The sequence below is a fragment of the Mus pahari genome, chromosome 10 (genome assembly GCF_900095145.1).
Source record: "Mus pahari chromosome 10, PAHARI_EIJ_v1.1, whole genome shotgun sequence".
NCBI lineage: Eukaryota > Metazoa > Chordata > Mammalia > Rodentia > Muridae > Mus > Mus pahari.
Genome location: NC_034599.1, coordinates 71,838,587 through 71,851,812, shown reverse-complemented (window position 1 = coordinate 71,851,812; position 13,226 = coordinate 71,838,587). Strand labels below are relative to the sequence as shown.

At 37.1% G+C, this 13,226-nt stretch overlaps 1 protein-coding gene across 50 annotated transcripts in view; it reads left to right on the top strand.

The window, feature by feature from the left end:
* Mlip (muscular LMNA interacting protein) overlaps nucleotides 1-13,226 on the top strand; it is a 243,710-nt gene that overhangs the window by 175,170 nt on the left and 55,314 nt on the right. For all 50 annotated transcript variants that reach the window (XM_029543237.1, XM_029543235.1, XM_029543234.1 and 47 more), the window contains 2 exons: nucleotides 1,338-1,382; nucleotides 10,966-11,094. In XM_029543237.1, coding sequence (XP_029399097.1) covers nucleotides 1,338-1,382; nucleotides 10,966-11,094 — 174 coding nt within the window. The remainder of the gene's footprint in view (nucleotides 1-1,337; nucleotides 1,383-10,965; nucleotides 11,095-13,226) is intronic.

Genomic DNA, 13,226 nt, shown 5'->3' with positions numbered 1-13,226 from the left:
AGACTTTAGTAATTGTGAAGAACCTGATATTTGTAGCTACCGTCCTTGATAGTCCAGCGGCGACTCATATCCAGCACGGATGTAGCTTCATCCATCGGTGCTTTTCTTCAACGTCATCTCTTCCCGATCTCTGCTGGGCTCACCCCATCATCCCTAGGCTCCAGGAAGATCACAGCGAAGCATATAATGTTATTAAGAAAGGTGCAAAATACTAACTAGTCATAAAGATCAGATCACCAAATTTTGGCTTACCCGAAGAGCAACGACAGAAGCCAGTGCAAATGGGATAGGAAAATGTGATTATCTGGGAATTCTGAAGCCATTTCAATTATTTGCAAGTAAAGACGAAATAAAAAAAATAATTGCAGGAAAAATGATGGACGTAGAATCTGAAAAGAAAGTATTTATTTCAGTAAGAAGGAAATTGGCATTTGTACAGGTAGTGTGGAGGGGAGATATCACCATGATCACTAGGCTTCAGCTGAGCAGGTTGAAAGGTTCAATGGACAATTGGTGTGTGGAGTGTGATCTATCAGCAGCATGGTGCGCACATCTCATGCAGAGGGCAGCTCTTATGTTAACACTCTTACCAAAATAAAATTTACTAAAGAGAAGGAAATTAAATTCAGGTGAAAGGACTGAAATATAGGAACCACTGACAAAGAAATAATATTAATAAGATCAGTAAAGAAATTTGAAAGCAAATAATTTTCATTTTTAATGTCAGAGAGTCTTGTCATGCTTTGCTCTTTTTTTCTTTTTTTCTTTGATATTTTCTTTATTTACATTTCAAATGCTATCCTGAAAGTTCCCCATACCCTCCCCCTACCCACCCACTCCTACTTCTTGGCCCTGGACTTCCCCTGTGCTGGGTCATATAAAGTTTGCAAGACCAAGGCGCCTCTCTTCCCAATGATGGCCAATCATGCTTTGCTCTTAATGTAAATATGTTTTTAGAAAAAAAAATCAGCCTTGTTTTTTATTTTCATATAAGTAAACATGATTATCAACAATAGTGTTATGCTTAAATAAAATATGAACAGAACAAACAGAAGAGACTATCAAATATTGGGGAATCATTGACATCATATAGTGATCCTTACATTATAAAGACAAGAAGTAAAACAGCATATACTCTGCTTTGTGAGCTAAAGTGCCAAGGTCATGTGCCACTCTGCTCAAAAGGACTATTTCTTGATATAATGAATTTCCATTTCCTTTATATTTTTCAGTATCCTACAATGAACATGCATTGTTCTAGTAAAATACAATACTTAGAATAGGCATGTTCCTTTACTAAATAATTTCACTAATATCCATCATGTTTATAATTTTAGGCAAATCTTTCTTCATCATCCTCTACAGCATCTGAGAGCCAACTGGTATGTACCTGCTTTAAACATTTTAATTTCTCAAGAATGCTCCACTGAATGAGAATGAAGAGATACTAAGCTTGCTGACTTGTCTAACAAAATTTACTGATGTTTTAGTAAAGGTACTCAATGGCTGCATTTTAGGTGGCTAACACATAAGACAATTTATAGACTGTAACTACCATAAACTCTGAACAATAGTGTTACAAGAGATCAAATCATGTCAGAAAAAAAAATGTGACTTGAATTTTGAGAGATCATGTCTTGATGAGAAGGATCCAACCAGTTCAAAGAGATCGAAAAAGATAATATGGGATAGCTTCTAGATATATGTGGATTAAAGAGATAGTTACACATGAGAATTAGCATGTGAGTGGTCTAAATCTATGCTAAGCAATAGAAATATATTCTGAATGACAAATGTAATCCACAAATAAAGAATTTAAAATATTACTTAAATTATTTTGAGATTATAACATACTTACATAATTTTTCCCTCTTTACTTTCTCTCCTTCCAAGTCTCCCCATGTTCCATCCCCCAGATCTTTCAAGCTCATGGTCTTTTCCTTTCATTGTTATTATATACATAGTTAAAATGCTGTAGTCACTCTATTAAGATATTAATGAAACAAATAGACTACTTTAAATAATTGGATATGAATGCTAGATAAACATTATTTCAGTAGATTGTTTATACATTTGTATATTCTTTAGAAAGTAAAGTGTTTGAAAACTGAGTATTTATATATAATTCTCTATTCAACTAATTGACCTTAGTATATGATTTGAAGGGCTGGTGGTTTGAGTTCTTGAAGGACTCATCAGTGCTAGAACTGGGCATTACAGATCTAACCTCTAGAACATGTCATTTTAACCCATGCCTGGTAGATCACAATCCCAGCAGAGGCCAAAGGAACAGTAGTAGGTCCAGGCTAATGCTTATGCCTACAGAAGTTGGGACTAGTTTGGTTTACATTTCATAGCTCCCAGGCTCACCTTGGAACACAACTTGGACACTCACAGCCTCTTCCCAACCACTTCCATGAGACCCCGACTTAAAAGAATAGAGACAATCAAAGCTGTTGAGTGGTATAGTAAATTCAGGCCTTTAAACATCTTCAACCTGGCCTATTTACTTGCTTGTTGTCATTACAAATGTCATGATTTCAGTTCTAAAATATTTGCATTCTAGATTTGGGGTACAGCTGAGTGGTGAAGTACTTGTCTAGCATTCAAAGGTTTAATCCCCAGCATATCAAAATGTAAGCAAAGTGTCTGGGTGTGGATGGTGTGTGTGTGTGTGTGTGTGTGTGTGTGTGTGTGTGTGTACACGCACGCGCGCACGCACACGCGCAAGTGCGCTACTTTGCCATTGTTTATTCTAGCAGCCAAATGTTATAATATTGAGCTTGAAAAACTATTTTGGAGACTTTTAGGAGTCTCACCAACAATATTAGCCTTTCCTTTATTAACCATCAACACAGTAGACAACTGGAAAGAAATCTCCTATCTCTAAGTGACATAAGTGTAATAATAAGTACTGTGCCAGCCTGAAGGAATTTTTATGAGACTCATACAGCAACATAAACTATTTTCAATATGGTCTTGTCAAAAATTATATTATTGTACCCCAAAGCTTTAGATTATTAAAAGATATGAGAAGCCATTTTTACAGGCAGTGAAGTAGAGGCTGCAAGAGTTTAAATACATTATCTAAGATAATAGAATTAGTGTTCAACTGTCTTCTTTGTGACTTTCAAAAGGAATCATTATTGTTGAGTTTTAAATAGTCTGAGGGAGTATTGAGTATATGTAGTCTGTTGAGTAGAGTACATTGGGAAATGGGCTGCTGGAGAACTGTTCTCTTCATTGACCACCTCCAGGGTCTGGCTCATCCTGAAACTTCAAATTGTCTGGTAAATGTGATGATTTAATGAAGAGGGGCAGAGGGGATGAGATAGGGCTTCATGTGGCACATAAAAAGGAGGAAAAGGAAATGGCAAACATAGGCTTTCAATTTGAAGCTCTGATGAAGCTTTCCTAATTCTGCAACTGGACCACCTCAATATTAACAAAGATGAGTGTGTCCTCTTTCTCTCTGCTCGGAAACAGTTTAGTTTGAACGAGATGGGTGAGATTTTTTCATTTACTTTTATGAAGGGAGCCTGAGTTAGAGGGCAGCTGGCTCTTTTGGATTGGAATTCAACAATTCAACGCCATTGCAAATCATTCATCAGGATGGGCTGCAAAAGCTACAGAGCAGACCATAAGAGGTTTAGAAAATAAACCCCATGGCCGCATAGAAGTAAGAGCAAATGCAGCTTACTGGAATAGAATAAAGAAGAGCCTTAAGTGGGCAGTTACTTTGTCTCTGGGTCTGAGTCCCAGCTGCTGTAGCCTGCTCTCCTGGGGATGACTCAGCTTCCTGAGAGCCCTTAAGTCTTTGTTGTTTAGAAGGGCGTTTGTATAGAACTGATGTCTTCTTTCAGCTCAAAGGCAGTTTCTCCTTGACCAGTTTTCCTTGACACAGCATACTTAGGAACCGTGGCCTTCATCAGGTCCGCCTCCTCAGCTATGACTCACACTGTTGTCTTTTGTCTATCAAAATAGTTCAGTCTGGTCAATCTGCACTGTTTATATTCTACCAAACAGTTCCCGAGCTATGGAATGTGCTTTATAATCGAATAATTGAATACTGTTTAGTTTTATAGAACTGCTATGGTAGTTATAAAACTTTTAAAAATAAAACTTTAGTAAATAGATATTTTCATGAGTTGTCTAGGGTACTTACAGTTGACATTCTGTATACATTCTGTATTTATAAATATGTATTTTATCTTTCAATTTTGAAAAAATTTTTTCTTACAAAGTTCTGGCATGTATCTTATCTCATTGGACCCTCATAATCACCAAGGCCCACCTCAGTCGCCTCACAGAATAAAACTGAACTCTTTTTATTCTTGGAAGATTTACCATATACTAGAAGATTTTGAGAGCTGAGATATTTATTTGAAGGTAAAAATAAGTGTAAATGCTTGATTCAAGTACTTTGTAATGAGTTAGACCCTGCTACCTTTCACCAATTGAATGAATTGTTAAATAAATAAATTAGATATTGCTTCTTTTGTCTATAATGTAAAATTCTAGATTTTGGATTCCTGTAAGCTTTTATTGCTACAAAGTTTCTAAGGAAAAGCTCAACTACGGAATGGTGACAAGATAGAAGCAAACAGAAACAAGTAACAATTAGTCACTTTAAACATGTTTTGATCCATCAAATCAGTTGAGTGTCTAGCAGGTTCACAGTGTTTGGTAGGCAATACTCTATTGCTTGATACTGTTGTATGACTATCTTATGATTCAAAACCAAGCAACAAATCAAAAAAAAAAAAAAAAAAAAAAAAAAAAAAAAAAAAAAAAACCAAAAAAAAACGTGAGATAACAGACTTGAAAACTGGGTCCCTTGTATTTCTTTTGTTCTGCATTGTACCACCTTATAATTTATTACTGTAGCTACAGGCAACCTATCTTCCCATTTGTGGAAGTTACTAATTTAGGAAAGATGTTGCCGTAGAGGCCATCATTTAAAAAATTTTGGCATCAAACTGGCTAGGTCATTGCTGGCAGTAAATCTTCATCTTTGGTCTACAGCCAGAGGCAGCAACTTGCTGCCATAGAATTATGATAGTAAGTTCTCAAATCTGAAAAAAATAATTTTATGTGCACTAGTAGCAGTGTTCAAGTGAAAATGTACATGTGATGGATTATAAATTCAAATAAGTAGAAACCTTAGATTAATGTCTTTCAAATCCCTCCAGAAAAAAAAAAATCATTTTAGTGAACTCTCAGTAGTGAACTCTCTTTCTGTCTCAGATTTCCCTTGATGCTTAAGAGTAGAGTGAGATGTGATGCAAGCTTAATCCCACTCCTCTTTTGTATTTTCCAGAAACAGTGACACCATTTTTTTTTTTTTTAAATGAATGTATGGTATGTCTGGGTGCCGCAACCTGTATGGCTTTGATTTTGGGATTGATGTGACTAAAGTGATATAGGAAGGCAGAAGTGACAGACACACATAATGAAAGCGTGGGCATGAGTAGGCCATACACTGATGGAGACACTCCAGTCGTACCCTGGAACTCCAGTGCATTTCTTGTAGTAGTTACAGCATGAAGAAGGCAGTGACAGGTTAGTTAATCTCCACTGGAGACTCTGGAGGGTATCAGTCTCAGGCTGCAGTCAGACTGGATGTGGAAGCTACAGTTACACCTTCTGCACAGGTTGTCAGCATTCAGTCTTGTACCAGGGGAAGTCTTTGCCATTCCTCTGAGCCTGATTCAGAGAAGGCTTTGCCATTTTCTGTGAACCTGACCTGGGGAAGGATTTGCCATGAGTCTGAGGTTTTAGGGTCCTTGACATAATTTATGCCAATGTCAATCATACATATTCACCCAGGAATTCATCCATATGTATGGATACTAATATGTATACATATTAGTGCCAATGGAGGACCTCAGGTGCAATTCTCCGGGGTGCCATCCACTTCTTTTGAAACAAGGTTTCTCATTGGCCAGGATCCTTGTAGTCATATCTTTTGAACATAGATGACAAGTGTATGCAGTTGGGGTGGCAATTTAATGTGGGCTCTGGGGAATCAAACTCAGGTCTTCAGAGATCTCTGGCCTCATGGAGCTTGTAGACAGAGCAAGACAGTAAACACATATGCAGATGTCATGGTGGCAAATGTTACAGGGTTGCAGAGATGAGAAATTTATATGGACGATCAGGAAAATCCTCTCTGATAAGGTGATATTTGAGCAGATACTTGAAATAAAATCCACATATAGAGAAGAGCAAGTGGAAACTCCTGGAGGAGGTTCACAGTGGGTGAGTTACAGGGAATCAGAGTCGGGGAGCCGGAGCGGTTGTGCTGGCGTGAGGGGCATAGCAGTCGAGGACAAGCTGGGGAAGGGGAAAACTAGTTGAAGTCAGGGAAGATGTGGCATTGTAAGAATTTGTAATTTTGAATGAGAAGGGTAAGAGCTAGGAACCTTTGAAAGATCAACTGACAGGATTTTGCCATTATTTGGAAGTTGAATGACGGTGTTCTTACACAATGCTTACTCTGTGGATTACTTGACTAGTCTGTGACATCTCTGAGTTATGAGTTGTTTTGCAGCTATCTCCATTGATGCTAGTTTGGTAGAGCCTAGGTCTCATTTGACAGAATAGGTCCTAGCAGCCTCACGTAGAGTCAGCCTCAGAGTCCACGAACAGGTGTTTTCTTCTTGAGGCACTGCAGAATGCTTGTGTCTAGAGGAAAACAAAATCTCAGCTCATCACAACAGCTGACACTCATGGTTTTCTCTGTGTTCTGGGCATAAGCTGTGTGAAAAGTCCTTTCAAATTTTCCCACTTATTCCAGACACAAAATTACAGAATCTCATTTACGGGCACAACCGGAGTGATAGGTGTCTATCTGTCAAAGATCTAGATATTCTGTAATTCTAAAGTGATAAGAGGCCCTCTGCAGATGGCTTTAGTTGTTGGACAGCGACGGTCTCATAGTAACTCACTTTTATGGAGTCCTCTGATTGACTTTATCTAATTTTCTTTGTATTTGTCCGCACACAGACTTAGCAAATTAGATTTGCAAAAATTAAGGAAATCCTTCAGGAGAACTCCTACTTGATGTTCAAGGATAATGGATTACTTTGAGCAGAGAGAAAACAGAGATGAGAAATTTAAATAGAACAGCCTGATCTTCTTGCACAGGAGACAAAAGACCCTTCTAAATAAATGTGTCTGAAAGGGCAAAGCCATCTCCAGCTGAGGAACTCATTTGACAGGAGCTCTTGTCTAGTGCCGGGTAGTTTTTACTTTGTACACACATTATCTAAGGACCTTTTAAAGTGTAGATTCTAATTCCCATGTCAAGGATGACTCTAAGGTCTGCCCTGTTTAAAGGGTTCTCAGGAGATGCTCACTAATGTGAGTCTCTAGACCATATTCCAAGTGGCAAGGGACTAGGAGACTTCTTGGATGGAACTATTAGTTGACTTTGTGCTGTAATTTTGTATTGAGAAAAAAACATAAATCATATGATCATTTGATGTAGAGGAACAACATATTAGGAAGGACAGAAAGAAAGGACTGTGGAAGAGCCACCTGTGTGCCCATGTTAGTCCTTGCTGCATCGTGTATATTAAAGGCTTTCTGACCCATCTTTGAGAATACATTTGGATGATGGATTTGAGGATATAGAAATAAAGCTGATATGGTAACATTACATGGTATCATTCCTGAAGAGAAAGGGAGATTAGGAATATAATGTAAAGCTACCCATTATGAAAGTGCACAGCTAAAGATTAGAGTTATAACACTTCAGGAGGTTTGCTCTATCAAGTGGGGTTTTTTTTCTAAGATTTTATAGTCTAATATCTGAATTTCAGAATTGAAATGCCCTTATTCTAATCATGCCATTATGCTTTGGGAGTGGACTGTTAATCAAACCTAGACAGTGTAAAGTTTAGATTCACTGGAAGATGGGTAAGATGTGTGTATGTGTTAAAAGAGGAGAGTACTTATGTACGTATATCTTTCAAAACTTGAGAACTTGGGGTTCCATAATGTTCCAAGACTATTTAGAAGATCTAGTAAAAACAAGAAAATGACATAGAATGATGCAATGGTGGGTCAAAAGCAGGGTAGTAGTGGAAATGAAGAGATTAAATTAATTTAAATTGAATAAAAAATAAAATTTTTTTATTGGTTAGATGTTATAGGGAAGCAGGTGCTCTTTAAAAGATTTTTAAGTTTTCTCTATTGTTGTCTGTGTCTTCTAGGTTCAGGGGCCATTAAAAGCACAAACCTGGTGATCAGACCTACATATAGGTCTTGGCTCACATGTTAACTGAATGACTTTTGATTTTCTCTTTAAAGCTCCTGCCATATTTGTGAAAGATTAGCATATAACCCTCAGTACTCTTACATGGATGGATGATGGATTCAGGGTGTCTAGGAGAATGAGGGTTTATAAGTGCCAGATAGCCCACAGGGATTTGAAATTGGTTGTGCGTTGTGTGGAAGAAGAGCGAGAGGCATAAGCTACCCTTGGTCTGATTTGTTGTGTACAATGACTACAGTTTTAACCTGACCAATTGAGAGAGTGTTTGGAAGTTCTGATGAAGGTCATATGAAGGGGTATATTAATAGTATCCAAGACAATGCATGCCTGTTTCTTCCCTTCCCTATGGTTTGCACTCATGGCTATGAAATATTGATAATTTTATCAAGTACAGAAGCAAAAATAAAACAAGGAAAGAGCCAATGCACAATTTAAGAAAGATCAATTTGTGAAAATCAAGTTAGCCATGTGGAGTTGGGGCAGTTCAGATACTTCTGTAGACTGAGATACAGTTTCTAATAATAATGAAGTCAGGAAAACTCCACAGTACAGTGGAGACTGGAGATAAGACTCAGCAGTCGTCTACTAGTGAGGCCACCATGTCTAAGAAGCACACAGAAGACAAGGAACAGAAAGGTTGACAGAGAAGCAACATGCGGCATTAGTGACTGACTCAGATACCCAAATGCACTGCACTTAATATTTCACACCCTGAAAATTCCTTCCTTTTTTTTTCTAATTTTACATAATGTTAAAACTTTAGCACATGTGTGAATGTGTGTGTGTGTGTGTGTGTGTGTGTGTCTGTCTGTCTGTCTGTTTGTCTGTTTGTGGTGTGTGTGTGTGTGTGTGTGTGTGTGTGTGTGTGTGTGTGTGTTAAAGAACAAAGGACAACTGATGAGAATCAGTTGTTTCCTTCTACCATGTATGTCTTCAGAATTAAAGTCAGGTCGTTTGGCTTAGCAGCAGCCTCCTTTATTTTCTGAGCCATTTCACTGGCCCCAAATGGTCTCTTTTCTGATCTCAGCTTTGAAGGTGTTGGTCACAAGTCTGATGGGCTCTAGGGCAATATAATTCAAAACATCTGTTTGCAAAGTTTTGAAACGTGCAGGAAATGAGATAGCCATGTTTCCCTGGCACAGAGACTCTCTGCCATTTCCAGTGCCGTTAAGTAGTGTCCTCCTCTCTGCATGCTGACACCTCGCTTCAACTCCTAAAGTTCCATGTTGGTTTGGGGACTGGGAAGGTCATTTTGATTTTCTATATTGGTTTCATGAAGAAAGTGTGGGGATGAGAGAAGGAAGGAGATATTAGCAGGCCTACTCATGGAAAGAAGGATGTCTGTACGACAGAGGGTCATGGTCTCAACACCAGGCTGTAGAACTGGAGTGGTGCTCTTATACTGTGCACTTGAGAGCACTTGCTCTCATATGTGTTAAATAACTGGATGCTACTGGCTCATTTTTCTCCTTGGAGATGAATCAGTTTCTTAAGCTGGAGCTATTTCTCAGCTTGAAGAAGGAAAACACTTTCTCAATCTGTATTTCCTCACTTGGCATGTACACCACAAACAACTGGGAAATAGCAAAGGAAAAGAGTATTGCAGAGAGACATTTATTCAAGACTCAAAATACATCAAGTGCTTTATAGAGCAGAAAGATAGATGTAATCCCTTAGGGCTTAACTTGTGTGCACCAGGGTTGACTAGGCAGTGCTAACTTATAGTTTTCCAGGAGTAAAGAGGCTGACAAGAATGATTGCAGCAGAAAGCTCAAACAAAGAGCGGCACAATTTCTCTTTATTGAATTTTCATTTGGCATGGTTTCAAAATGTATCTATCATTTCTTGATATTTGATAGTGTGACAAGATTTTACATGTTGTGAAACATTTGGAAATTGCCCCAAGAAGTAAAGCCCCTCTCATGTTGTCACTGGCTATAATTTTATGAGTTCCCAGTGACTGATGTGTTAGCCAAGGCTATTCTGATATAAACTACATCAAATGGAACCTGCTGTCAATGGAGAGGGCAGTCTTAGGGGACTACAGGATAAGCTCAGCTGGACCCATGGATGTTCAGGCATTCAATCCCAATGTCTGCCTCTTTGGGCTGCCGCTTTAGAAAGCTTCATCTCACTAGATATGCCTTTTAAGTTAAAATAGGGCATCTTATAGCCCCGGCTTTGATATAAAGTAATTGAATGTAACAGATCTCTCTATCATATTCTACGTAGGGATAGCATATTTTTCATCTAGACCTATTTCTGTCATACGTAATATGAGTATGGCCTATAATAATATGGATGGAATTTCCAAGGTCCTCTATCCTATTATATCTATGATGTATATCACAGAACAGGCATTCAAAAAACGTTTATCAAGAAAAGTGTAGAAGAGCATATTTGGTATGGTTTTGCAATTTTAGATTATGATAGTAGATCTTTACAACTTAGTTGCTACCATAATCAATGAACTAACTGACTATAATATGTAAACAATTATATTGATTTTTAAGCTTAGTTACATTGTTAAAATAATCTGAGTTCTAGGCCAATTTATCCATTATTTTAAAGCACTTCAAATTATAAAAGAAAATTATGAGAACATTGTCTAACAACAATAATCATACTTACTCATTTTAATAGTATTTTTCTCCTCTATTTTAAAACATTTCTCCTTTATGAAGACTAAGCCTGGAGTAATTCGTCCAGTACCTGTAAAATCCAAACTACTACTGAAAAAGGAAGAAGAAGTTTATGAACCCAATCCTTTCAGTAAATACCTTGAAGACAACAGTAGCCTGTTTTCTGAGCAGGTAAGTATCTACATAAGAAAGTATTTCATATTATAAGTGCCTGTATAAAGTAACAATAAAGCACGTGTAAGAAAATATGTTTAATAGGTTCTATCCCAGATAATGGAACAGGTAATTGTGTATCCAAATGGAAATTCATATTCAAGAGTATTATTTTGAAGCACATCAAAGATTTTTTTTATTTCTAAAAGTAAAAAAAGCAATATTTACACACTGTACGTATTGTATGGGAACCTGCAGCATTTATCTCAAGAACTCATGAACATGCTGTGGATGACCATATGCTGCGGAATTATTATTTCTGTGTCCAGCTTATTTTGAGAATATATGATATTTTAGATTTTTTAGAGTTGGCAACAGTCCTATTGTCCAGATGCGTTTTATATTATTAACATAGTATATTTGAAGGGTGATGTAATCCTTTTGGCTTGAGAGTGCTAATTACTGTATAGGGCTCAGGTAATTTCATGACGGTGTGTAAAGAATGCATGCTCTGTTTGCATTCTAAGTTCTAAGTGCTGCAGAAAGGAGAAATGAAAACTGTCAATGGGGACTTTCTACAATAATAGGAAAATATGATAATACACGTACACACAATACAACACTTCAGGGCCTAGAGAGATGGTTTATCAGTTAGGAGCATTCACTGATGCTGCTGGGGACCTAGGTTCAGTTTCCAGTACCCACACCGTGACTCACAAACATCTGTAACTCTAATTCCTGGGATCTGATGCCTTCCTCTGTTTTTCCTGAGTACTGCCTGCACATACTGAGTACTGAGTACTGCACACATTCGCACACGCGCACGCGCACGCACACACACACACACACACACACACACACGCACACACACACACACACACAAATGCATTTCAAGCCACTCTCATGTACATAAAAGAAAAACAAGTTAAATCTTTAAAATGTATATAAAAGTTTGTTTAGCCACCAAAATGAAATTGTACACCTTGATTTGTCTTACTAAATGCAAGAAATAGGCATGAGCTATACTTTTTTCTTAATGTTAAGCATTAAGTGGCTAAGCAATGTTAAATAGAAAAAAATACTGTAAGAACACACAATCTCATCACATTTTATATTTGGTAATAAATATATTTATAAAAGAATATAAGTATTATATCCTCTTTAAACATTTAATTTAGAAACTTCAGCTAGCAGTATTCTTGAAATGTAAGCTACGTTTGTATTTATAAGACTGAAGGATGTTTCATGTGCCATGTGTGAGCTCTTTGACCCTGGAAAGATTGTCTCCCCATGACTTCAGTTTCTCAATGTGTGCAGTAAGTTGTTAGGATCAAGCCCTTTTCATCAATTATTTAAACCCCAAGATTTGGGTTAGGTTAAGTCATTGATTAGCCCTGACTGGCTCTTAAGTCTTTATGTAGCCTTGGAAATGTTCATCATACACACACTCTCATGAATAATTATTGATTTTATTCATATAATGAGATTGAAGATGGATGAATAGTCTCTAGCTGTGGTTCCAGCTCCTGAGGGCTGAGGTGGTACAACTTTCTGGTGCATGAGTTTAAGTCCAGACTGCACAGCACAGTGAGATTTCACATCAGAAATGAGAGGAAAATAAAGAGTAAAATATTTTCAGTTATTTATGTTCATTTTGAGAGACTTCTGCTTTTTATAAGCTTGAGCCTTTAAAGAGGTTAAGAGGCAGTCTATTTTCATTTGGGTATAAATCTTATTGTTATGTAATTTATCATTATTAACTTTATACATTACAGAAAAAGATATTAAGAAAACAGATTTCATTGTCAACAAAAACAGGAAAAAAAAGCCCATATTGTTTGTTTAACACTAACAACATTTTGAAGACTAATGTGAACTTTTGGATTTGAAAATCACTGTAAAACATTATTAGAATATAATGTAGTATTTATATGGAAATAAACTGAAGATATTAAATTAAATTTTGTGAATTATTATCTATGCACATTAGAGTCCTCAGAATTTGATTAGCTGCTTTAAGATAAAGATTTTTACCTTTTATGTAATCTTGAAACTTAATTTTTCTTCAGGCAAGCTCCCTTGTGCACTTCAGGTTAATCTGCCTGTAATTTATCACCTTCATTGTCTGTGGAGTGATCAATTCCATTTCT